The sequence below is a fragment of the Telmatherina bonti genome (assembly GCF_933228915.1).
Source record: "Telmatherina bonti genome assembly, chromosome: 17".
Classification (NCBI taxonomy): Eukaryota; Metazoa; Chordata; class Actinopteri; order Atheriniformes; family Telmatherinidae; genus Telmatherina; species Telmatherina bonti.
In genome coordinates this window covers 19,373,437-19,401,299 of record NC_136615.1, presented here as the reverse complement: position 1 = coordinate 19,401,299, position 27,863 = coordinate 19,373,437, and the positions used below count along the sequence as shown (strand labels likewise).

The 27,863-nt window shown below is 39.3% G+C and overlaps 2 protein-coding genes across 2 annotated transcripts; both read right to left on the bottom strand.

Moving 5' to 3' along the window:
* Positions 1–5,978: 5,978 nt before the first annotated feature.
* Positions 5,979–7,636, bottom strand: bmp10l (bone morphogenetic protein 10, like; the record flags this gene model as incomplete). Its single annotated transcript, XM_079256329.1, has 2 exons — positions 5,979–7,030; positions 7,294–7,636. 2 exons carry the CDS (start codon positions 7,634–7,636, stop codon positions 5,979–5,981), a joined length of 1,395 nt encoding a protein of 464 aa, XP_079112455.1.
* Positions 7,637–9,356: 1,720 nt separating this feature from the next.
* On the bottom strand, positions 9,357–26,806 carry LOC306767901 (splicing regulator ARVCF-like; the record flags this gene model as incomplete). Its single annotated transcript, XM_079256060.1, has 16 exons — positions 9,357–9,449; positions 9,538–9,614; positions 11,793–11,880; positions 12,178–12,289; positions 12,588–12,780; positions 12,864–13,014; positions 13,844–13,971; positions 15,069–15,140; positions 15,270–15,287; positions 16,727–16,898; positions 17,240–17,357; positions 17,435–17,621; positions 17,705–18,183; positions 20,473–21,098; positions 21,700–21,876; positions 26,786–26,806. 16 exons carry the CDS (start codon positions 26,804–26,806, stop codon positions 9,357–9,359), a joined length of 2,712 nt encoding a protein of 903 aa, XP_079112186.1.
* Positions 26,807–27,863: the final 1,057 nt, after the last annotated feature.

Here is a 27,863-nt window from a genome sequence, read left to right as displayed (position 1 = left end):
GTTATTGTGTGCTAGCACATATGCTAACAGACGCTCATCAACTTCTCGTTAGCTAACCTTCCTTTCTGACGGCTTCAAACCCTCTTCACTACTAATTATTACAGTACCATATTAATTAGAGATACCGTTGTTCATCAGTTAAACCTTTAACATGTCATTAATATTTCAAAACAATGTTAGCTAATGGCAACTGGTGCACACGCTAGCTGGTCACGAAAATAAACAAAATATTTTCCTCCACCCACCACGCTCCAACTGCGCATGCGCAAGTGAAATGACAGGCGTGGCGCTGCACTGCAGCTTCTTTATTTACAGTTTAACCATATAGTGTATGTAGACTGTATATAACTGTGTATCATATACGGTCTATGAGTTTAACACCGTCTCCTGGTGCAATAGTCTCTATATTTATTCACATTGAGGGAAAACCTTCTATAACATCCAAAAAGGCTTGGAAAAATTAATGAAAATGAAAAATACTTTATTAATCCCCAAAGGGAAATTCGGTATTGTAGTATATAATAATTAGTTTGAGGAGGTCTTGTTCCAGAGGCTGATGGCTGCTGGCAGGAATGATCTTCTGTATCTTTCAGTCTTGCATCAGACCTGAAGAAGCCTCTCACTGAACACACTTTGTTTTTTCTTCACTGTGTTGTGGAGAGGGTGTGAAGAAGCCTCCATCATCTTCATCAGCTTGTGCAGCATTCTTCTTTGGACAATCAGCTCCAGCAGCTCCAGAGTTACTCCAAGCACAGAACCAGCTTTCTTGATCAGTTTGTTGATTCTCTTCAAGTCTCTGGTTCTGATGCTATTACCCCAGCAGATGGCTGCAAAGCTGACTGCACTCTCCACAACAGACTTGTAGAAGATATGCAACATCTTGGTGCAGATGTTAAAAAATCTCACCTTCCTTAAGAAGTACAGTCTGCTCTGACCTTTCTTGTAGATGTAGTCAGTGTTTCATTTCCAGTCCAGTTTGTTGTCCAGCTGAACTCCAAGATACTTGTATTCCTCCACCTCCTCTCCCAGGATGGAAACAATGCTTTGTTTATTCTTGTTCCTCCTGAAGTCAACAATCATCTCTTTTGTTTTGCTGGTATTTAACATGAGATGATTGTCACCACACCATTTAACAAACTGACTGACCAGTTCTCTGTACTCTTCTTCTTGTCCATCCCTGATCCACCCCACAATTACAGAGTCATCAGAGTATTTCTGCAGATGACAGGACTCAGAGTTGTACTGGAAGTCTGAGGTGTACAGTGTGAAGAGGAACGGCGAGAGTACAGTTCCTTGTGGTGCACCAGTGCGGCTGACCTCCTTCTCAGACACACTATCTTTCAGTCTCACAAACTGTGGTCTGTTTGTGAGGTAGTCATAGATCCAGGTGGTTGTGGAGGTATCCACCTGGAATTTATGGAGCTTCTCACATAACAAAGCAGGCTGAATGGAATTAAAAGCACTTGAGAAATCAAAGAACATGACCCTCAGAGTGCTGCCTGGATGGTCCAGATGAGAGTGTGCTCTCTGGAGCAGGTATATGATGGCATCTTCAACCCCAACTCCATTACGATATGCAAACTGTAATGGGTCCTGAAAGGTGTTTACTTGCTTGTTGAGGTGAGCCAGTAAGACTCTCTCCAGGACTTTCATGATGTGAGATGTCAGGGCAACTGGTCTGTAGTCACTTGGTTCAGCTGGTTGTGTTTTTTTAGGCACTGGAACAAGGCAGGAGGTTTTCCACAGCACTGGGACTCTATTTTGTCTCAGACTGGTGTTAAAAAGGTGCTGGAGAATCGGACATAGTTGTTTTGAGCAGGTCTTGAGAACTCTGGGACTGACACCATCTGGACCTGCAGCCTTGTTCTGGTTCAGTTTCTCAAGTTGCTTCATAACCTGATTGCAGGACACAAACAAGGTGGAGTGGAGTGACAGGAAAGCAGTGGGCTTATGGAGGGAGTGTGTTCTGTTGGGCTGGAGGTAGAGGGTGAACTGAACCTGTTGAAGAATATCTTCATCTCATTAGCTCTGCCCAGACCTCCATCGGGCTGGTCCACCTTTAACTTGAATCCGGTGATCTTCTTCATTCCAGACCACACATCCTTTACGTTATTCTGCTGGAGCTGACTTTCTAACTTCTTCCTGTAGTCCTCCTTGCACTTCTTAGTTTGTGTTTTAAGTTGTTTTTGTGTTGCCCTCAATAACTCCCTGTCACCATCCCTGAAGGCTTTCTTTTTGATGTTCAGCAGCTTTTTCAGGTCACAGGTGATCCGGGGTTTGTTATTGGGGAAGCACCTTACTGTTCTTGTTGGGACGATGCTGTCCACACAAAAGTTTATGTAATCTGTCACGCACTTAGTCATGGCATTGATGTCGTCTCCATGAGGTTCACAGACGATGTTTCAGTCTGTAGCCTCAAAGCCTCCTCTAAGAGCATCTTCAGCTTCAGCAGACCAGATTTTGATAGTCTTTGTGATGAACGATGGGCTTGTAGGTGGAGGTGAGAAGAACCAGATTATGGTCAGATCTTCCTAAAGGAGCAGGGCAGAACAACTGTATCCATTATTCATATTTGCATAAAATAAGTCCAAGATCTTATTTTCTCTGGTGGAGCAGCTGACAAACTGATGGAATGTTGGCAGAGTTGCAGAGAGGGAGACATTGTTGAAGTCTCGCCATGAATGAGTTTGGACTCTGTTTGTAGCCAAGCAACGATGGAGCTGATGACATCACAGGCTGTGTCTGGTACCAGGTATTATATAAACCGCTACCAGAATAACACAGGTAAACTCTCTGGGTAAATAACGTGGACGGAAGCTCACAGCCAACAGTTTAACATTGTAATGTTGGTTTAAACATAATATAGAGTGTATAACAAAGAGACTAAAGTACTAAAACAATACATACAGTCTGGTAGAGCGGTATATTATAGTTTGTTTGTAAACACAGTGGATGAAAATGTGAAATCAGCATATGATCTGGTTTTAATCTCTTGATGCCATAGATGTGGTTACAGTAGCTGCCAGGTATTGCTACTGGTGGTAGATATATATTTTGATACAGACAATAAGATTATAAACCAAATTTAGTCTTGATAAAAGCCGGATTTACATATCCAGTATCAACATTTTATCAACTATAGCTTTTTACTTTAGGTACCACAAACAGACCTTAGATACATCACCCACCCACAGCAGATCGTCTGTATGTAATCATTAGTTAATCAAGACTTTTTTTGTACATCATCATTTGTTTTTAGATAAAAACCTTAGGTTGAGAAATGCTAAATTTGTGCGTTTTTATCCTATGAAACTAAAACTCCTAGTTTAAGTTATTAATGGTTTATCTTGACCTATTCATATGGCAGATCTGTCATATTGTTAAAACGGGCTGAGGCAGTCAATGCTGGCGATGAGCCTCTGCTAACAGATTATATATATATATATATATATATATATATATATATATATATATATATATATATATATATATATATATATATATATATCCCAAAAAATGGCACATGTCAAACAACTCATGTTCATTTTGAGCAGCCAATGTTATAACTATACAGTCATACATATTAGTCTGGTGGATCGTTGGCATTGGCCATAAAACAGTAGCAGCTGACATGCCAAACCTGGTTGCTGCAGGCAGTGGCAGGCTGCTGTAGCAGCAGCTGCTAACAGTAAAATTTCCCTGTGTTTGAAGGAGTACATAAAAAAAATAGTGCTCAATTTATTATGTTTTCATATTGATAAATGGATTGAGCGAATGCCATGGTTTTACACCATGAGTAAAAAACTGTATTTGATAGACTATGTCCATCTCATACAGGCTGTCAGGTCATAGGTTGCCGCTGATACTATTTAGTGATCTTGCTGTCTCCTCATTGAACCTTGTTGTAGAAACTGCACTGACTTTAAAACATGCAATAAAAAATAAAATCAAAATAAAATAAAATAAATATAATGGGACAGATCCACCCATCATTGGGTTCGAGACGAAGTGTTGTTTTTCTTTTCTGGGCTACCTAGGGAACATGATTATGTATCATTGCAGAATCTACTGAATTAGACTCATCTATCACCCGTGGATATGCAGGGGTAATTGTGAATGAAAACAAAACACAATTCTTATTTTCACACAATTCTATGTAATCAAAATATCCTGTTTATTATTTTGCATTTTAAAAATGCATTGACACCAAATAAAGTTTTGAAAGCAATATTTATAATATAAAATGTATGCTTTGAAAAGTCAATATATTAAAACAGTTGAATTAAAGAAAAAAGAATCCATGATTACAGACCAGTATGTTCACCCCCCTGACAAAATGTCAGTGCTGCACAGTTGGTCTGTGTAAATCTAATTGCTAAGGTATCATCCCATAGAAAGCTCCAGCATTATTCCATCACTATCTACTTCCGACTGTTAACAGCAGCAGTTAGGTGCTGATGTGACATGTTTTTTGTTACTTGTTTTTTTTTCCATTTGTACCGTTGCTACAACCATGATAAGGACATAAGCATGCCTATGTCAGAAAATGGAAGTGGGAGGGTTCAGAGTGCACCAAGCAACCTGATGGCAGGATTGTCAATAGAACATGTTGGCACTGGAGGCCAGGAATCTGACACCACATTCTCACAAATGCTGCCACTTGGAGTGGCGTCTCACCCTGAGTGATGGTCTACACGATTCCAGGCTCTGACACCTCTTTATCACGATTGCATGGAAGCGGGCGGAGAGAGGCCCGCCAGGCATGTGACGCCGGAGGGATGGGGATTAAGGTTGCTAGATGGCAAGTGATATGAAAACCTGACAATGACATACTATATCCAAGACGTCAAAGATTGCTCAATAAATATATTGGCTTTCAGATGTTTATTTCTACAACCAGAGTAGCATCCACATTCATGTGTGACACAAAGGCAGAATATGAATGGCTGGTATAGAGAAAGATTTCACAGCAGCTGACAGCAATGTTAGCAAAGAGAAATTACATTTCCAGACAAGAGGCCCCAAGGAGCTGCAAGACACCGTGAAAATCCTTTCCTGGTTAAAAGCGTTCGAAAATACATTTTCTGCAAGTTTGGCAAGCAAATATGAGACAAAATGTCACAGTCTTTAAATCATCTCAAGCTCCATGATGCCACAGGGTACAAACACAATTTACAGATTGCACCATGTGCATCTCTTACTAAAGCATTTTGGCAAGGCTGTTATTTAATAACAGCCTTTTTATATTTCTTTTTTTTTTATCCAATAAAAGGAGGCAGTGCACTATCAGTGTTGCTTATTATTTAAATATAGCCCCTCAATTTCACATTTTTATTATTTCAAGCCTTTTTAATGTCTCAGCTGCCATATTTAACCTTTTGATTGGCCACAACCAATATTACTTAGCATGTAAAAGTCTGAATATTCATACATTCATTCATTTTCTGAACCGCTTAATCCAATCCAGGGCCGCGGGGAAGCTGGAGCCTATCCCAGCTGGCTTTGGGCGACAGGCAGGGTACACCCTGGACAGCTCGCCAGTCCATCGCAGGGCCATGTAAAAGTCTGAATAGACATTTATAATACAATGTATAGATATTTGACATATATTTCACACCTTCTTTTCTGTTTCTTCATTTTATTTATTTTTGTGCTGAGCAAATATGACCTTTTACTGCCAGAAAAATACTAGAATGTAGAATTGTGTGGCAAAACACTAAAATGCAAAAATGGCAAACATCTGTAATAAATCATGACAAACAGAAAAACTTGGTAAGGTTTCTGTTTTGTAAATGCAAATGTACATTCTGTGTTCATCCCTAATTTAGACTAAGTCCTCTGTATGTTATGTCTGATACTATAGATAGATAGATAGATAGATAGATAGATAGATAGATAGATAGATAGATAGATAGATAGATAGATAGATAGATAGATAGATAGATAGATAGATAGATAGATAGATAGATAGATAGGTACTATCTACAGCCACACTCTGCAACCACCATTTCTTCATACTTGTGGATATAAGTGATCACTCCATTATCATGATAAAGGAGTGAGATTGGCTCCAGTTTCGTGGGCACACAGCAGGCACGTGACGCTTTCTCAGGACTCGTGACGCTCAGACGAGTCTGCACGATGGCATGTTTGGTAGGTGAGACCTCAGAGGTTAAAGGTGGGTTGCACACACCGTTGCATTTGTATGCTTCGTACCCTAGGGGCTGGATGACCCAAGAATCCCAGCCAATGTCTTTAAAATCCACAAAGAGTGGTGTCCTCCTGCATGACTCGCTCTTAACATTGCGACGGATTCGAGGAGGTGTGTCATAGATAAGGTTGGACTGCCGCTGCATGATAGACTGTTCATCCATCTCGTCATTGTTAGCGCGATCGTAGGGATTTACATACTCCCAGGAAGGTTGCTGGCTTCTTTCCAAGCTTTCAGGAAGGTCATTCTCGTGTCTAATCATGTGATTGACTTCTTTTCTCTCCTGTTTGTGGTCATGACTCTGATCATCTGAGAATACAATCATAACTGTGTTGTGTTTCCCCTCCAAGCTCCTGTCTATATCAATCTCGACCAAACTTTCATCCGATTTCATGGCCTCTTGTGTGGCCCTTTCTTCCTCCGACCCCAGATTCACAATGTGAACTGCCAGTCTATGAGTTGCACACCCTGATTTCCGCCAGATTTTAACCACATGAGTGAGGTCAAATGACACCCAGCTCTTATCTTTGGCGTGGATATGCTTTGTCACCAGTTCCTCCAAATCTTTCATCTCCACCACCTCCTCTTCGTCCCTCCCTCTCCCTTCTTTCCCCACCTCTTTTGTCCAAACAACACCCTCATGTATCTTGTAGATCGTCACTTTGCAGTCAGAGCCATCATATGGTCTTTGGGCTTTCCGTACCAAAGTGAATAGACGAAGCTCAGCTACTGTTATGTGTTCATGGTGGGGCATAGTGATGTTGAACAGCAGGGGATGTATCCTTACACCATTGGATCGTATACTGTACGGGAAGGAATCTGAAATTAAAATGCCAGAGAGGGTGTCTAAGAACTTTTTGTGCTCACAACTCAAGGCAAACTCACTCCTAAATGTCAAAATGTTTATTAATGAGTTTCATTTCTTGATCATCATTCATAAATTAGCAAGAAAAAAAAGAAAAAAAACTCTACGATAACTGATTAGTTAAATCAAAGTAATGCCTTGATTTAATTTATATAGAATGCCAAACAAAAACTCTTTTCATGCAATATAGAATTATAGACGGCAAAGAAAGTCTTACCTTCATTCTTGAAACTACGAACAATGTTGGCCGACGGTACGGCACTGTGGTCATTGGTAAATCTGTTGTAGAGCTCCAGCATGTACTCGGGCAGTGGTTCTTTCTGGGCAGCAAGGAACCTGGTCTGGGATCTCGGCCTAGTGAGGTTCAGTGTGGAAAGAAATTGGCTCAAAAAGTTCTGTGCATCGAAGAGTGGATCATCTCCCACATCCACACCAAGCGATGTCCTGCGGTGGTTTTCAGCAGACTTGATTGGACTGCTCCAACTCAAACTGGTCAACATCAGAAGTATGGCAGTCAGAGTGTGGACAAACCCATTGTTGGAGAAAGCTGAAGAAGTCATGATTGAATTAAATCCAAAGGCTAAGCATCAGATGAGAAGATGTGGACCTCTTGGAGAAAACACCTGCAGACTGCCCCTCATTAAAGGACAACAGGTTGCCGTAGCGGCAAAAGTGAAAACAGCTTTGCCCTTGTTGATCTTGTGGTTTGGTTTTGAGGGCAGGGCTGTGCTGTCCAATGTGTTGTGCTGACATGTTTGGAGATGTCACTGAGGTCTTGCTCTGCCCTCCTCTTTCTCACTGCAGGGACTATTCATGAAGTCCTCTGATATTGGCTAATTTTGATGCAGGCCTTCCTTCTGATTAAACACTGGCTTTGCAGCATTTTTTACATGAACGCAGCCATTAATTAATAGCATGCTATCCACTGATTTAGACTGAAATCAAAAGACGGAGCCCCGATTAACAATATAAAACAAAAAAAAACATGTAAAATAGCTACATTACAAGCAGGATGGTATAAACAGAACTAAAGCAATCGCAATAGCTTTGTCTAATGCAGGATATTAGTAATCTATTCAATTATTCATTCATGCTTTGTCATTTCCACAAGAGGCCACTATAGACTCAGTGTCTTTACTTGTGCTCCCCCATAATGGATTATGTCAAACATTTCATTTGATGTATTTATGTATATATTTATATGTAGCTTCCCCCCTTTAGAAGCCACAGCTTGTGTTACTTGTGCAATAACAACGAAGAAATTTAAAAGATTAATACCAACAAATCACTAAATGTAGGATCTGCTCCGTTGATCTTAAATTAAAAATAAAAATCATTTCAAGTCTGTCCAAAACACATTGTTTACCTTGCCTTTGGGTGATAATTTATCTAAAATCTGTCCAGCGATGAAAAGAATATCACAATAAATCTGTATATAGAAAGAAAATACAAATCAAAATGAAAAACTATGCACAGCATTTATTGTCATTTTCATTCAACATCGCAATGCAAAAAGGACCACTGCAAAGCAGAGCTGTATCACTTACTGGTATTAGCTAATACACATAAATAACTCTTAATTAATAACATGGTTGTTACTATAAACATTACAATATAAATGCCTTCATTTGCAATATTAACAGTCCTTTGTTACACATGTACAATCCCATTTTGCCTATCATGAAACAACTGCAATAAGAGACTTACAGAGATACTGAATGAACCAATAGTCTACTCTGTTTGTCAAGAATAAACTCAGTTGTCAATAATTTTAAGGTAATGAAAGTCACAATCCTTAATGATTTTGACACAGAAGAAAAAAATACTTCAAAAATGATTTTAGATCAGAACTTTTGAACCTTGGAGGTGGACAACAAAAACATCCACATGCCGTTTTAGGCCTTATTGGTTTAACAAAGTACAAGTATGCCCTAGATAAGCGGTAAAATTCAAATTGTACATGTCATATATTCTTTGGAGTCATGATTCACCACAGTTTGCATATTTGGGTTAATTCATATAGCTCACGTAATCAGTCATGAGTTGCAGACTTACAGTGTATCACACTAAATGATAAATCCATAAGTCTACTGTCATATAATCTCCGTAATAAATACGTGTAAATGTTTGGCACACTATGTCCTGTAAACAAAGGAGTTTTTTTTTTTTTAACTGGCTGTGTTCTCTGTACAAGAATGATCAGATGGCAAAGATCATCATTTTACCAGTGAAAAGTGTCTCTACAGGATTTAACTGGGTGGGCAGGACGTGCTCTTACGTTCACACCCAAGAGTCCAGCGGTGGAGGTTTGTTATCCATGAGGCCCACTGAAGGCCTGCCAGCTCTGATGAAGTGTTTTCTCTCACTTATGGCCTGTCAGGAAGCACAGACGGTGTTCGTCAACTTGCATGAGAAGCATAAATGACGAGCAAGAATTCAGTACACTTAAAAGGAGGATTACCTGCACAGAGTCTCTTTCTACAACAGGCCCCTTTCCATCTCCAACTCTGTCATTTGGCTCTAAAGTAGAATATAAATCTGCAGCAGAAAATAATAATTATATGAGCAGATAATTAAATAGAAGAGAGACATTCACAAATCATTACTGTGTCCTGTTTGTAAGTTGGGTATGTGTATAGTGGACACATAGCCATCATTAAAAAAAAAAAAAGAAAAGAAAAGAAAAGAAAAGAAAAAAGATATATTGGAGGTTGTGTCATTTTGCATCTATGAAAACAAACAGAAACGCACACTTCTCCCACTTCTCTGCTTTGTGTTAGGTGGCATTGGGAGGTACAGGGACTAAAACAGAATATTATTCAACCTTTTAAGTTTAAGGCAGTAGTTCTTAAACCCTGGTTGGGGCGCAGCAATACGGAATGGGATTGGGAAAATGTAGCAGAGGGACTCATGATTTGGTGACTCTGGAAACAATCTGCATCCACACTCCAAACTCCAGCACTGCACCGTTTGAAAACCACAAGGTTAAGGCTATTTAAAATATATATTTTCATTTTCATCAAATGTACTGAAAGCAAACTGAAAAACTTGAAAGTAGCCTAGTTAATAGTAGCCTCAAATGGGCAAAAGTAATGACCTGTAGTGCAAAATGTCCCATCATGAATCAAACCAGGCTCTCTAAGTCAAAAGTCTTGCACTTATTACATCATTATCGCATCATGCCCCAACAAAGGAACTTTTGTAGGTCTTGATTCTGTCTTAACTGAGACTATTCACACTCTATTAAGCTGTCAATATGAGGAAAGCTGTGTTTACTACATCCAGATTATTCATTTATCTGCGATTGGGATTGTTTCTGTAGAAAAGAATAGAGTTTCAGTATTAGAGCTTATAATATAGGATTGGTTGCAAATCTTTTATTTTTTCAACTGTGCATTTGTCAGGTTGAATATATGGGTTCAGTGTCCACATGTGTAAATAGATTGGGGCTCTGCAGATGCATCATACTGTCCTATTTAAACTACTTTTTGGGTCAAGTGTGTCCAAGCTTCACACGGATGGGCACGGCAGCTTTCTACAACACGCTGCAATGTATTTGCCTTCATTGGTGTGTTTTTCTAAATGAGAATTGATCCATTGATAAATGGATGCCCATACACGTACATGGAGACACAAATATTGGGCATGCAGTTGTTCAAAGTTGGTGTAAATTTCAGTCAATGTAGATTTTCAACCAATCACATAACTTTGTTTAATCTTGTCTGTGGGTGAGCAAATGTTGCTTCTCTGCCAGTACAATCACAAAAGGAATATTCCATATTAATAATGTTATTTCATGGTTATTCCTTTACAAGCAGTAATCTTTTAAAAATATTCACTGCAGGAATACAATGTGGTCACATTTGTCTGAATAAAATTTAAACAATTTCTCACATGAGAGGATTAATCAACAACAAGTGACTCGTTAAAATCACTGATAACATGATGTTAATCTAAAGTGTGTTAGGGAATATATGTTCATATTTCACATCATTAGTTGGAATATAAAGTTCCAAAACAACATATTATTGGCATCTATACACTAATGCTTCAGACACAAGTAGGTGGATGCAAAAGGATAATTACTTTAGAATAGCACATATTCTTCCTCAAAGAGGGCTGAAGGAAGCCTCAGACTGAACACAGACTGCTGTTTTTTCTGTGTTGTGCAGCATCTTTACTGGACAATCAGCTCCAGCAGCTCCAGTTATTCCCAGCACAGAACCCACCTTCTTTATTAATTTTTCCAGTCTCAAACTCTGATGACTGCAAAGCTGATTGCACTTTCCACAACAGACTTATAGAAGATATGCAACATTTTGGTGCACATATCAAATGATCTCAGCTTTCTTAAGAAGCAGAGTCTGCTCTGTACCTTTCTGTAGATGGCATCTCTGTCGCATCAACCTAGTCTTGTCTAAAGAGTCTAAAAAGTAGCTAAAGCATGACAAAGCACCAGCGTGCTCTGCCTGTAGAAGATACTGTTCCTGCAATAAGACATGTTTGTGTGCTGGATAATCTTCCCAGCACATCACCAGTTTAAGACCATAACGCACATGAAAATGCTTTGAGACTGAAAACACCTTTCTCTTTGTGCTAGAGATGACGCAGGGAACTTTTAAAAAAAGCATTTTGTGTTCCTTTTAAACACTTTTCCTTTCGAATTGATGATGTAGTAACGTTTTACTGAAGGAACATATAACGCAATGTTCTGACCTTGGTTTTTGTCCATCAGAGGCAAGGTGATGTCGTCACTGCTTTGCTTTCCACTCTTGGATTTTTTTGTTGCACCAGAAGATGTGGGCTTCAAATAACAAAAGAAAAACATTTTCATTCTTATTTTACACAACAAATCACGCTGGTCTTCTGATATGGCACATTTTTTGTTCTTCCTCTTGTTAGAGTCAAATTGTAAGGATATTTATGCCATGCACATGGGATGTTCTGCAAGCTCAATGAAAGCATTATTTCCTCCATTGAGCTGAAGCTCAATTTCACGTCCTCTGCTGTTCTTTTCCTGACAACATAAAGACTTTGCAGCTGGATATATTCTTTCTATGTTTGGGAGTTTAAACATATAGAAAAGTAGGAGAAACTATACCTTAAAGTGGCTCTTGTTCCAACCGGCCTTGTTCAGAGTGGTTCTCAGCTCCTTATAGGCCCATATTGTCTGAAGCACATGAGAAGCTGCCTTTGTCTCCCGAAGTGATTGGCTGAGAACAAATCAGTGAGGTGATGTTATGTAAAGCAACAGAAAACAGCCTTAAGACACTAATGTCCAAATGATTTAATTCATGAATGACCAGAATAAATATGCTTATGATACCAAGAGACAGAACTTTGAGGCTTAGTCAATAGTATGAGCAGATATTAAATAATCTGATCAGTTTTTAACCCATACCATTAATATTTGAACCAGTTCGGTTTTTCATTTTTTGTTTCATTTGGAAGCAGAACAACAATAAGCTTGTGCAAATGACCAAAGTGCATTCGTTCTTTAGAAAGAAGTACCTTGACTTATTGATGGCCACCAGCTTCTGCACAGCATGGCCTTGTATGAGTGCTCGAGCATTCTCAGGGTTGTCTGTGATGATCTCATGAATCGTATTCAGAATGGACACCACCGTATCTCCCTCAAGATTCTTTGCTGGGTGCTGCTGCCCGCATGGTAGATTGCCCACAAGATCCCTCAGAGCGTAGCTCCCTGAGAAAGCAGACATAATGGTGTTACTCTGAGCACATAGATTCAGAGCTACTTGGGTATAAGCAATAGTTGTAGATCTCTACCAATTAAATCCTTATTCCTTCTGTCAATGGCCAGATTGCGAAGAGCAATGGCGACAGCTCGCACAACTTTGTCCACTTCAGAGCGCAGCAGCTCCACCAGAATGGGCAGCCCTTTCTCTTTTCTGACCGTCGCTCGAATGTAGCTGGACCACTACAAGCAGGAAGAGAAAACAATGAGTTGGCTGAGGGATGCCTTTTGTTGAATATGTGAGAGGACCTTCTTTACATTTGACTTTTTTTCCATTAAAAGCCTTCTTTTACCCTGAAACAAAAGCACTAACATAAATGTGTTCATGACAAATTATACCGTAACAGCCCAGTTAAAAATTTGCAAATTCTTTCTTGTGACACAAGATTTTAAAATTACACGAATTTTTCGAGCTTTGTTTTAAATGACGGTGACAATGGCTCATAATTTAGAAGACATATGGACCCACTCAGCAGGATATTCTGTAGAAGTTAAAGTTATTTTTGATCATGTCGGCTGATGACAAGGTCAGTGCCCATTTGCATTAAGTTGATTAATGATGTTGCTTCAAAAACAAAACCATCCAGCTGAGAAAAATGCCTCGGGCATGCATGCCCTCAACCACAGACTCATCGTAGTTGTCTTGTTTGACCCTGTACTGTGCACACTTATTTACAATGGATTAACTTATAATGCTTTGTTACAGTTCAACTCTATTTGGAGTCTGTCCTTAAGCTGAACAGGAATGATGCTGTAAGGAAAAACATCCTGGATCTGCACCACAGACAGTTCATGAGGACATTTACACACAGTGACAGCAGCTGTGGGCATGTCACCTAAATAAATACTTATTCTCAGCAGTGAGCTCTACATTCATATAAAACAACCTGCTTTATTTGCAGTAAGTGTAAATGTCACTTTATATAAATTCTGAAGCTCTCTGCATGTTTTATAATGACGACTATACAGTTAGGAGCATGAGAAACAGCTTGGAACTCTTGCATCTACTCACGGCCCAGTGTCCCGCTGCGAGGTTCTGCAGCGCTCCAGCAGCTGCCTCCAGGGTGTTGTGGTTGTGACTGCAGGTGAGAAGAGAGAGGTAAAGCCTCACCACTTCTGGCTGGTAGAGCAGCTCCAAGCCTTGCAGAGGAAAGCAGAGAAACATTATTGCCTTTTTCAGTATAATTAACTACTAACTTTAAAGAGATAGATAATGTACTTCTATCTGGGTCAGTTTAACAATTTACATGAAGAAAATGTAAAAACATTCATGTTTCAGTGATATCATATCATGAATGTAGGACATTTAAGCAGACTCATGCTATGGTAATTCCTTCATCTATACACACACACACACACACATATATATATATATATATATATATATATATATATATATATATATATATATATATATATAAATAAATATACATACATATATATATATATATATATATATATATATATATATATATATATATATATATATATATATATATATATATATATATATATATTTTATTTTATTTTATTTTTTTGCCTTTCACTGAGCCAGTGACAACTGCCGGATGGCTGACAAGAACTATAAGGCTGACCCTGAACCATAACATGATTGTCATTCTGATTTGCATTCACTGGCTGCAGTGTGGGAGGCATTAACTAAGCTCTGATCTCCTGTGGCAGTCTGATCTACAGTATTCAAGCTACTATGCATTTTTTCCTCATTATCTTAATTCATACTGCATGCATACCCTTAAAAAGAAAAGACCAAGAAAAATCACAATTTGAAGGCTGCATTCTAATGTAAAGAAAGCACACCATTTCCAAATGAAAACATAAAGAGTGCATGGGGCATGCAGTGCAAATGCCAGTACTAATGTTGTCATTGTCCTTTAGACGCTGCCAGGTAAATGTTATCAGTCTTTCAGCTGATGGGTTATTTTGTTTTTGTAATGAAAGTCTCTTGAAGTGGTGCCTTTGCTGATGTATGGCACTGCATTTAAATGACTTTTATTCCAGGCCATGCCAATGTCATGCCTATGCAGCAAATAACACGGAGGGCAAGTACTCTCCTGATGCTTGATAATGGTCTTGTATGAAAATGATACATGATGAAAACTCTTTAAAATGAAATCCTTTACATTTCTTTTATTAGTAATGTGATCATTTGCATGCTGTAGTTTTTGAGTCACATCTTTGTGGGAGGCTGATGTGGCTATTTTTTTTTAAAGATATACCTTTCATTAGTTCTGAACGTTTTGGCAAATCCAATGTACTGTACTTTCTGTCCATTAATCCATTTTTCCAACCTGTATATCACAGATGCACACATGCACACAAACACCAGTTTTCATTTATTTAGCACACAAATAGACAATATCATCAAATTCACTTCTGTACCAAATCACAATATGTTAAGGAGAATCAGGCAGACTGACCTTGACTAAACCACTCTTCTGATGGACAAGGTTTGAAGGGAAAAGAAGAAAGAACATTGTCAGAGATTAGATTACACTGCAGGGGCACACAGCAGCAGAAAACACACAGCTCCTCCATGTGGCGACAGTCTGAGCAATTGATAATATCAGGAGAATGTTTTCATTTTTTTCTGCAGCTTTGTTAAAGCTATGAAATATTAAATCACTATTTGCTATAACTGGAATGTTTTCCATATAACAAAACCCTGCACAGACTGCTGTGGCATTATATCTATGGTTACATATTTATATAAATTACTAAAACACCAGAGTCCAGTTTCAAGTGTTTTTAAAATGCCCTCTTTGTTGCATCGTTTCCATGCTGTAAAAGTCAGAGCAGGCACAATAAACTATAAGCACCCTCTTTCATATTCGGAAATTGGCTTTTTTTCCAGCAGAGAAAATCTATCATCAGCTCCTCCATGTGAATTTGCTCTCAGTGGTATAAAAGCAAAAATGTGAAATATAAATCTTGAATGCTGGAGGGGAAGACTTGCCAAAGGCATATCAAAACTTAAAAACAGAAAGATTGGTTGTTGTTTTTTTTACAGAGTTTCTGTAGATGATTCAACAATAGAGTGTAGTTTTGACCTGCAAAGCAGTTTTATTTGATCAACTCTTTGAGCTCTAAGCTCTTTCTCAATTTTTCACCTGAAAACAACATAAAATGAAGTTAGTTACAGCTTTACAACTGAACAGCCATTGTCTCTGTGGATTGAAAAAGAAATAAACACACACATGGCAGAGCTTTTGTAATATGGCAAGTCTCTTACACTTAAGACCAGGCCACTTTACAAAAATAACTAAAACTGAGCTTCTGAAAGGCATATAAACTGCATTAAAGAGAAGATCTGGAACTAAACACACACATATGCACTCAACTAGACTAATGTCAGCCAAAGTGGATGTGCGCCACGCATTTACATTTCCTTAACAACAATAATATTAGAATATTAGAATTTTATAACATGCATTTCCAGTCTTAAAACTCTGTTCTTCTGCACTGTTTTGATCATACACTGACATTATCTGTGCACATTCCTGGAGCCATCATTGCCCTGCAGCCAGTGGCAAAGCTGGACTTACATGGGCTGACTCCTGGCATGTCTTATTCTCTCACTCACACACACACACACACACACACACACACACACACACACACACAGACTGCTGTAATTAGTATTGTCGTACTAGAGAGAAATGATTTGTGTGGCGAGCTCCATGTTAGTAGCTGTTGACACTGGGGCTGAAAAATAGAAATATCTCCCTTTCTCTTCACCAATATTTTTAAACAATGAATTATAAGGAAACACAAGGAATATCAATGAAACAAAATATACTATATCGCCATAATGGTATAACAAACAAATAATCCTTCTTTTAAAAACATTAAACATTATGAAAACTTCTCCACCTACCTTTGGGTCTTTTCCCAACAAAACACTCAAAAGACTCATTCTTCTTCTTTGGATGCCCCATTGATCTCATTGGGTGACCAGTGTGGAGCTCTTGATATCGCTCAGCTCCCGGTATCTCTTTGTGAACATGATATGACAGGTTTCGAAGGATGCAGACGCAATTTTCCACAGACTGCATTGAGAGAAGACAGAAAAGGTCCATTAAAGAAAGTTTTGCTCATTAAATTCTTATTTTCTGTTTTTAGAAAAAAAAAAAACCTGTTATTTCACTTATCAAAACTGAGATTCTGCATGAATACTGCAGACTTTGGAAAAATATTTTTTTCCCACTTTGAGTGCTTTGGTGCACCAAATGTCTGAATGTGATGTTTTCACAAATAGAATTTCTGTGGATTAATTCTCTGGCATGTATTGGCTTTAAGAAAGAATACAATTATTTCTAAAAAAAAATAAATAAATAAAAAAAAATGCCTCTCAGCTGCAGTTATCTATTAAGTTTATCATTTAGGTAACCTTATTGTCAGTGTCCTTGTTGATGACCGCAGACTGCAAGGCATGAAGGAGTGCAGCAACCAGTCCATCACACTCCCTCAATCTCTGTCGAGCCTCTGCCCCATCTGAACTCACGTTCCTGCAGAAACATGTTTTTTAGTTACAAAAATCTGTTTATATTGTCATAGTCTTATTGACGACCGTGGTCATGGTTACCTCAGGCATCCAGAGGTGTTCTTAAAGACGGTTGTCCACTCAGCACTCTGCAGTTTGGAAGAGTCGGCTGAGTCTCTCCTTCTCCAGCCTGAGTGTGGGATGATGATTTCATCAGTCAATGTTTGAAGACCCTGGTTGATGACTGTCATCTTGAGTGGCTCATGTGAAGAGAGGTTCCACAGAGTGCCTGCGGTGTATACAGAATAAAACTGTAGAAATAACTTGAAAACATGCAGGCTGTCAATCTAGAGCTAAAAGGTTCTGCTGTACCTGTGACCAGCTCCTTGACCTCCATGCTGCTGGTCTTCCTTAACAATCTAACTAAAGCCTGGATGCCATCACAGTTCTTGATGGCCATTTTGTTGTTGTGGTCTTTCCCGTACGATATGTTGCGCAAAGCACCACAGGCCTTGCGATGAACTTCAGCTTTAGGATGGTCCAACAGTTCCACCAAGATCGGCACCCCATTCAGCTGACGGACCTCCTGCTTTATTCTGTCATTCTCATAACACAGGTGCTGCAAATAAGCAGCGGCATTGGACTTGACAGGGTCCATCGGGTGGCTGAGCATTGAGATCACTTCGTGCAAGTTGGGGTCTCTCCAGCGTGGGTCTCTTCGGATGCTGTCTAGGCTTACCATGCTGCTGCGTTTGTGGGGCATCTGCAAGGTCTGTGCTCGGCACATGACCTGGAAGAAAGGATTTAGGTTCCCTTCCAATTGGGCCATGAAGGCGTCATCATAGCCACTCCTGGAGAGATAAAGATAGATTGTGTCTACTCTTCATGTATTAAAGACAAATGCACTTCCTTAACTGATCATGAGAAAGGTTGACTACCTCCATCAACACAAAGGTTTAACAGTTTGCTTTTTTTGTAGCTTTCATTTGGGTCTTAACACAATCCCAAGATGTAAAGATTTCCCCAGTAAATTTAAAGAGGCAGTCTGTGAAGGGCTGTGGAGCTACTGTCAAACAATGTGGTATCATTCATCCTACAGTGAGAGAGATTATTCACAAGTCGAAAGTAGTTGCCAATCTTCCCAAGAGCAGGCATTTCAACAAGTTCCCCTCAAAGTGAGATAGCCAAGGCTCAGAGATACTCCAAAACACCCAGAAACTGCATTCCAGACAATACACTAAAAAACCTTGTGAAATGTTAAAGAAAGTATACTGCTAGAAAAAGACAGCATGTTGATTAACTCTTCCATCAGCCTACACAGAGCTACGAGGCTCATGTCAATCTGTACCTGGAACACTGCGCATGTTGAATAAATGAGGTTCTTTGGGATTTCTAACAGACTGAGCTTCAATATGCCTTTTGTAAACACATCTATATCTATCCCATATATTCTGTATGGGCCATGGAAAAGCTTCTGGCAGGCAATCACAGTTCAAGTGTCTTTATTTCTCCAGTTTGCAGCAGGTCGCCATCCTTGATTGATACCAACTGCAACTTAACTGCTGTCTATCTGTCATCCTATTATCCAATCTAACTCACCAGAATGGCTGGATACCTATCTGTGCAGTTTGATGTGTGTTATTATCACAGATTGTCTCATGAGTAAAACAAAATATCAGTGAATTTGTTTTTAAGTGTGACTGTAATAATAATTAACATTGTACTTATTATGTTCCAATATAAACTTGAGGTAGCAGCACCTCTTGACATGTCTGACTTTAAATTTTTTCATTCTTGTTTCTTGAAGGATTTTCTTCTGAAAAGCCACTCTTCTCTGATTTATTTTTTTAATTGTTGGGGGGGGTGATTTTCTATAACAAATACAAGAAGAAAAAGATAATATTACCTCAAACATGCCAAAAAAACTAAAAAGAAAAGCTATACACACAAATAATTTTCATGCAAATAGAACTAACTTTATCCTGTGGTCTTGAATTATTATTCACAAAGCCTTATATCTGCAAACGCATGGCCTTTGTGACATAACAGCTCATGGCTTTCTTTATATGGTCATGTTTGCCAGGCACTGCTAAAGCATTTAAGTACAAATGCTAGACAGTAATAGCATGAATGTCATCCATCACAACGTTTCTCTGCCTCTTGCAACACATAATCCATTTGCACTGCTCAAAACACATTTTATGCTTTTCTGACCAGTGATACACTTGGATTTGTTCACAACACTTTACATGAAAATTTTATGGCTTTGCAGCAAGACTGGAGCGAAAAGTTCATGATGTTATTATGTTACAGTACTGGAATTAGGTGTTTAGTGCAAGATATAAGATATAAGTATAAGATCCCAAAGGGTGCTGACAACACTTAGTATGATCATTTGTTAATTGGGCAACAAAAAGTAATGAGAAGTTGCTTCGACAATATTGTGTTTAAAGGAAAATAATCAGTGATCTAACTTTTGGTAAAAATGTTGGACAGGATAGCAAGCTGGAGTTCAGTTTTTATAATGTTTAAAAATGTAGCATTTTTAGTTTCCGTGCTAAGTGGTGGAAGCTTCCTGACCAGCAACAGGAGTTCACAAGTCACTGTTGTCCTTCCTGAACCTCCAAGCAAGTCTAAATGGATTCAGTCTAGCAGATGATAGACTATTTCCTTTTAAACCTCTTTTTTTTTCCTTTTTCTCCAGGAAAAAAGCTCCCGTAATTCTGACATAATTACAACATATTTGGAGTAATTAAGGGAAAACTTATCTTGAGGTACCCAACAACAAGAATTCAACTACTCATAGTGATGACGGCACTTCATGCACAGATGCTGGAGTGAATCACACATAGACCTGTCAATCTGTCTGTGCTGCATGTGTTGTAAGTTATGCAGACCCTGACAGGAAGGCATGAAGTGTTATACATCTTGATATTTTTGCCATCAAAAATATATCCTTTTAGAGAAAATCTGCTCCAGAGAACAGGATAAATGTAATCTGCTTCAGCACAGAAGTGTTTTCTCTTCAGGTCTCCGCTCATATCTGGCTTTAAGCCTCATCTGTACAAGAGTCTTAAAATCTCACCAATGCAACCAGTCCTGTGAGATCAATAACTTTTCATCAAATGTATTATTCTAACCTGGTTCTTGAGGGCTCCCTGAGGAGCTCCATGGTGGTGATTGGTCTGAACTGGTGGATTCCCCCCAGAGTTGAATAACTGGCAGCTGGGTGGTCAGTCTTCACATCCAGAAGGTTTTCTCTATCCTCCTGTCCCTGGTTGCTGAGACCGCCGGGGGCGAAGCTGTCCCTGAGAAAGGGTAAGGTGTAGTGAGCCCCGGGCTGGAAGTTTTTGGTGGGCAGGTAGCCGTGGAGGGCAAAGCGAGAAAGACTTCCATATCCTACACAGAGGTCACCCCCCATGCCTCTGTAGGCCTCGGGAAGGGTGTACACTCTGCTTTGGCTGTCTGGGATCACTGGCTGAGTCTCTCCAGGTTGTAGCACCAGCTGAGATTGCGGGGCTGATGTGGTGGTGGTGGTGGTGGTGGTGGTGGTAGAGCTTGGAGGGGGAGTTGCTGTGGTCAGTGTAGCAGAGGGCTCTGCCTTTGTCTCAGAAAAGGGTTGCTCAGTAGAAGTGTTTTCTTGAACCATCAGAGCTGATGTGAGATTAGGTGTATCTGATGCGTGGATGTTCCCCTGCTGCAGCTCTGAGGTTTCTTGGGTCTCAACTGGGACCTTTTCTGCCTCTTGTTCCACAGCCTTGGACTCCTACAAGAATTAATACACAATAATTATCTGCAAAGGTCCGCTAAGAATCTTTGTTGGTGTCATTTGTTTCTATTCTCCTTTTAAATGCCACCAAATTGCTTTGTTTACATTCAGAGCAGAAGGTGTTTGGTCTTAATTTACTTGGAATTGACTGAACAGGACTTGGTTGCATGCACCGTGTTTATCATTTCATTTAACTTGTTCAGTTCATCTCTTGTCTTTTAGTGATGATCAATCATCATCATTTCTGCACACCGCTGGTTTTATGAGCCTCTGATAAATAATGCATTCTTCTTTCCAGCCAAAAAATAATGAATCCCTCTTAGTTGAAAATTAGTTTAGATTGGACTCTGATGAAACAACTTGAGGTCCAGCCACTGTTTAAAAGCAAAATAAATTGCAGGAAATTTAATTGTCTGGTAAGGTTTAGTTTTGATTTTAACTCTTTTGAGGCAGAGTAAAAACTCACTTCTTGATTCCCTTCAAGCACAAAATGAAATTGAAACAAAACACAGCTTGATTAACAGATTTCAAATAAGAGGTCTGAGCAGATAGTCAGTATAAATCTTAATTAGTTGTTAGGTGGTAGGTGATAATGAACCTCAGTGTCTGTCTGCTGAGGAGTGTCGGTCTCTGTGGAGCTTTCATTGGTTGAGGTAATCACTGAAGCGATGGAAGTGGGCGTGTCCAGCTCATCTGTGGCAGCTGGGTTGTCCTGGGATACCTCTTTGACCTCCTGGGACACAGAGATCGGAGGAGGGCCCTCTAAACTCTGCTCCTAAACATCACACAGAAAGTTTCACTTAATGCTGGGGAGAGTTTAAGCATGACCAGAGTTGAGGCTGAAAAGCCAATATGAGACATGAACACTTCACTTTATGTAGTAAAAACAACACTGTTATTCAAAGAGACCCATATGGTGTAAAATAATAACACTGTTGACCAAACACAGCTAAAAGAAAATATATATGTTCATCTGTAGCTGATGTGAAAGGCTTTATAGGCAAGCAGAAAAGTTCTGAAACTGAAACATGTTGAAAATGCAACTTAACAGAGAAGCAATGGTTGAAAAAAACATTCACTGAAAAAATTTCACAATTCAGGCACTACTGTGTCCTTTGTTTTATTCTATTCTTTTGTTGTACTGTTGCATCAAAAAAAGTTAAAATATTTTGTTGTTAAAGGTACAATGTGCAAGAGTTACTGACATTGAGCAATAAAAATGGCCAAACAAAAATATCCTCACACGCCAAGTACAGTAGTGAATGGATGGTGGCCATGAGTGGCCAAAATTCAACATAAACATGTTTTCATCTGTGAGTGGATCTAGTGCTTCTTTTTTTGTTCCTTTAAAAGAATTATTACTACAGTGCTCTAGCACCATTGTTTCCCTACCTGTTTTTCTAACGGACCTTTTTCATGCTAATATTAAAAAGCAGTGGACCCCCTGCCTGATCCTGGTCTGAAACTGTACTTGGTTTTATGCTTTCATCAGTGAGATTTTCATCGTAAATACTGTGTTCCACCTGAGTCCTTTTGATTAAGCCAATACTGCTGAAAAAATCAGTTACCAGGTTAGACATGAAGCGCTCTACTAGTGTAGCCCCACCACTGAAAATTGATTGGTTGCACAAGTTGTTGCCTTATAAATGTTTTTCTTTTTTTTTCCTTTTTCCTTTTTTTTTAATTTTGTGACTAAGGATGTAATTTTTCATTTATAGTATAGCAGATTTTGATGACCCCCATTAATTCACTTTGGGATCTTCCTAAAAAAAAATGTTTCATATGAAAAAACGGCCCAGATGCTTTAAACAACACTTGGAACCAGTCCTCTAGCACATATCAAAAAAAGCCAGTCCTGCAGTTTTAAAGATCAGAAGGAATGTCATTTCACAAACAGAGCTGTTTTTCCATTCAGACACACCAAGATGGTGGCACAAATATGCAGCAATTAAATAAAAATGACTCATTCTGAGTGTATTATATCAAATAACAGTTATTTTTATAAAGTAATTAGATACCAAGAGAAATATAGATTTGAATTACATATTTTTCTCTGACTTTTGATTTTGTTATGCACTACTAGCATTGTAAAAGCAATACTACATGACTGTCTGACCTTAAAACTCTGCTTCTACCTCACTGTAATGGCACACTGACATTCTTTGTGCACATTCCTGGAGCTGTCATTGCTCTGCAGACTGGACACACACTTCACAACTTTGTGTTCTAGCCCAGGGCATCACATGACCGCTTCAATTTGCTCTACAGGCCCACATCACACATCAGCATCACACATCATACTGGTGGAAGTGAGGAAAAGAAGAAGGAAAGTGACAGAACAACAGATAAGACAACTTTAACTTAGAGTTCAGAGAAGAGACTGGATGTAAGATAAATGCTGAATTAATTGACTTTAGGGGGTGGGAAAGTACAAATCTGACAGTCTAGTGATGCTGCAGTGAGTTTTAGGCTGCAGGAAGTTTTTTTTTTTTTTACTGTTTTTGTATTTTATATACTGTAGTTTCCATGTTGCTGTCATTGTTTTGGGTTTTCTGAAATGACACGCTTTGTGAATTGTGTTTGTTGTCATTTTGTTTTGTTGCCATTTCTCTAATTTTGTGTGTTTCTCCTAAGATCTACTTCACTCATGTCTGGAAAATCAGAAACATTTCCTCTGCATACAACTGTGTTGGGGATGTGTAATAAACCTGGATAAGATAGGAACATGTAACCTGAAAGGGAACAAAGCATCTTTGCAGTGATTATGGGTTTAAAAATTCCAAACAATAAAGGCGCACATCATACTGGTTGCTTATTTCAATCAAGTCTAATAACTAAAAGTAAACTGTGATTTCTATAGATGGGAATTATTTCATGGAAGTGGTTAATATGGTTCCTAATGTACATTCTCACTGGACTGCGCTATTAATTATTTTAGCCATATAACACAAATCCTGAATTTTAAGGTTATATTCTTGTTTAAATTGGATAATCACTTGCCTGTTTGAGAGCAATGAAGCAGTGGCTCCTACCTTCACAAAGCTTATTAAAACTTTTACTTTGATTTCCAGTAGGCAACTTTACTCTGATTTGTATGAAACCTGACAGGAAACATTTTACATGGAAGCTTTAAAAAAAAATAAAAATAAGAATGAATAAATAAATTCTGGTACAGTTTTCTCTTATATTACTTGCAGTTGTCATCTTTGGTAAACACAAGGGGGGAAAGATAAAGCAATGTTTTTAAGGAAGCATGCATTTGCATCGGGCCTCTCAGGTACAGTTTTGTAGGTCAGCGCCACTGATGGAAACCTAATGCATGAAATGTTTGTGTGGAAATATTGAGTACTTTGTTTGAATCTGCATGTTTTTTATATCCAAAAGATGATAAGGATGATCTTCAGTATCATTCAGCAGTACCATTATAATGTCATTTGAATCCACTGAGACATTAATTGTCATTTACATGTCAGGATTTGGAACCTTATCCACCTCTACAGGCTTCTAAATAAACAATCCAGCTGCTGCTGTACAACATGTGGATATTAACTATATTTTATTTGTGCTTACTTCAAGCAGAACTTCAACTTTCTTTCCTATTCAACAAAATGAGTTTCATTTGTCAGAGAGGATTAATTATTCAGCATGTTAGTCTGAGAAAGAACCGGGGGCCGTTTTTGACTGTAAATGCATTTTGTATTGACCTTTTTACAAACTTTGCCTTCATTTAAGCATGTCAAACAAAATTGGATTAGCTGTTCTGTTGATCTCAGCGAATAACTTATTATCTGATGCAAACAACCAACCAAAATATTAAAGCATAAAATATTAATAATTTCACGGCATCACATGGGGGTTTATTTGGTATGTGAACTACCTATAAATAATGTAAATTATTATCCATAATAATAAATATGACACAAATGCTTATAATCTCATTTGAAATTTTAACTTGTGAACATATTTGAAACACTGAAGGTAACACTGAGATGAAAATGATAAACTGTCGAATAGTCACAAACACTGTTCTCTCTGGAGCTGCAGAATTAAACCAGAGAAGAACCAAACTCCACCATATTAAATCAGCCTGCAGTGAACAGTTGACTGGAAGTGGAGAGGCAGAGAGCTTGATTTTCAAACTCCTCACCAAACACAAGGGCCCCTCATATCCACGTACAAAACGTGTCTGTGGACAGAGGAGATGAAAGGGCCGCCCAGGAGAAACTGGCAGTAGGGAGATAATCCTGGTTTTAACACCTCTGGGGGAGGTTGATTGGATATTATGAAGCAGCACTAAATGAACACTTGGCCAAAAGACAGACGAGGTGCCGCTGTCGTCTACAGACAGCTTGATCAAGGATTTGGAGGATGATAATAAGCTGGACATGGGCCTGTGTGCTGTCTCAGTCTGATTCAAGCTCCAGGGAAGACCAGGCTACTGTGAGTCAAAGCTCATTTAAATAACTCACTGCACCATCACTGAGTGTGCTCACAGAGCCAAATAGGTCAAGATGATGGTTCTGAATCTGACTTGGCTTTGGGAAAAAAAACAAAAAAAAACAAGAAACAGCACATAGATGCTAGGTGCAATGCTGCAGGAGACAGAATGACACAATTAACATCTTGTTCTCATCAACTTATCAGTATCAAGGCCAGTTGCAGCTAGGGGATTATTTTCAGAGACACAGACTCTGATCTGATGCTCTGCAAGTTAAGATTTCAGTGACCAGCTCAAGGGCACATCAGACAAAAGCCGTGACTCAAACTTGTGACAAATCTATTAAGGACAGATTTGGAAAAAATGGGCACTCTGGATTGCAATTTCGTGAGTGGGTCAAAGTGATTTTGGTGTAATCGGACTGGAGCATAAATTGGCTTGAACAGACAGCTTGTCTTCATCAAGCTGCAGTATTGTAACAGTGATGCTTCCACAGAATAATAAAACATGACATCAGCCCACTGATGTCAGAAAATATTAGTGACAACTTTATCACAACTTGTCTGCCCTCTACTTTCTGTTGAATCAGTGGGGCTGATTTTTTAAAGCAATCTATGCATTGCAAATGGAAACTGCACTGAAATTGCAGATGCATTAAAAAGCGTTGTTTCCTGCAGAGAAAAAAAAAAAAACACAATCAGCTTCACCTCAACAAACCAGGTTGCAAAGAATAAGATCAGAATGACAACATAGACAGGGAAAGGATGCGATCCCAAAGTTTCCCTTTCTGTTCATCTGATCACACTCCGATCCACAAATAGTTAAATGCTGCATGATCAATTTTAATGCCTCTCTGATACATCATGGCAATGCACTTACAGCAACGTGTGCAGCATTAACCCCCATGAGGGACAATCTTTTCTTATAATGCAATCAAAGTTACCCCTATAAGACTGTGTTTTGTATGCACACACACACACACACACACACAGATACACACATGTACAATAAAGATGTTAGCATCATGTCACCATGCATACAAGTAAACCGCACCAGGCAGCAGTGAGAGGTAAGGGGGTGAGGAAATTGATGCCTCCTTCATTCATCATGACAGAGGCAGGATGCAAAGCTGTGTAGTATTATAGTTCTCTGCAGGAGGACTAAAAAACTGATATGCAAAATAAAAAAAAGGGAAAAAGATGAGGGAGGATACAGAGCAAATAGAGCCATTCCAACACACACTTACCTCTTTCACTTCAGCAGGCATTGCTAAGTCTTTTCTGGCTCCCCACAAATGATGAACAAGCTGCGTCCCCCAGTGAGACGTGTGTTTCTCTACCTCTGCTGAATTTTTGCCTCCTTTTGAGCATGTGAGGCAGTTTAAACATGAGCAGCCATCCTTCCTCTGAGCTCCCACCAACACACGTACTCTCTTTCTCTCCTCTCTCTCTCTCTCTCTCGCTCTCGCACACTCTCTGCCTCTTATTTCTCTCACAAACACACACTAGTCGCACCAAGCACACATTTGCTCAACACAGACGTTCTCTCTCTCGCTCTTTCTCTCTCACTCTCTCTCTATCTTTCACCCTCTCTCTCTCTCATAACTGCACTCCTCCTCTGATCTGTGCTGCAGTTAATGTGTGCGCTATTAGCAAGGTGCTGAATCAACTGTGTGATGCTGAGCCTGTGAATGGCTTAGGTAGGTGCAGAGCCCTGCAATCCCTGTGCTTCCCCCCCATATTTTCTGGTAGTGGCTAGTGCACAGGCAGAGTGCACACATGCACACACACACACACACACACACACACACACACACACACACACACACACACACATAAACCATTCCCTGTGGGCACACAAGCAGATGCAGCTGGAGCGCAGAGCAGCCTGCACCAGTTCAGTCCTGTGTCACCCATGTGCAGCATATAAAGGAATGGGGTATCAGGGGGATGAAGGGGTGGGGAAGGTGCATAGGCACTGCATGCAGCAGTGGGCAGAGAAACACACTTCATGCCTAAGCTAAAGATTTGCTCTGCAAACTGAGTTACACAAACCAAACCCCTTTTCACCACTCATCATTGTCCACCCACAAACCCACTTCACGCTGCACCTGTTCAATTCATTCATGTGAGCCACATAGAGGAGTTAAAACAGACAGGAAATATGCTGTGGATCCTGCAAGCAGGCTGAAGACATGCTCCAACTGTCTTCCTCTGAGGTTGCCATCGTTTTTGGATTCAGACATTGCAGAATTTCTGTGAAAATCACAAAGTGGGTATCTAGTTGAAAACGATGTGCAAAAGAAGAGCAAAATCACCACATAA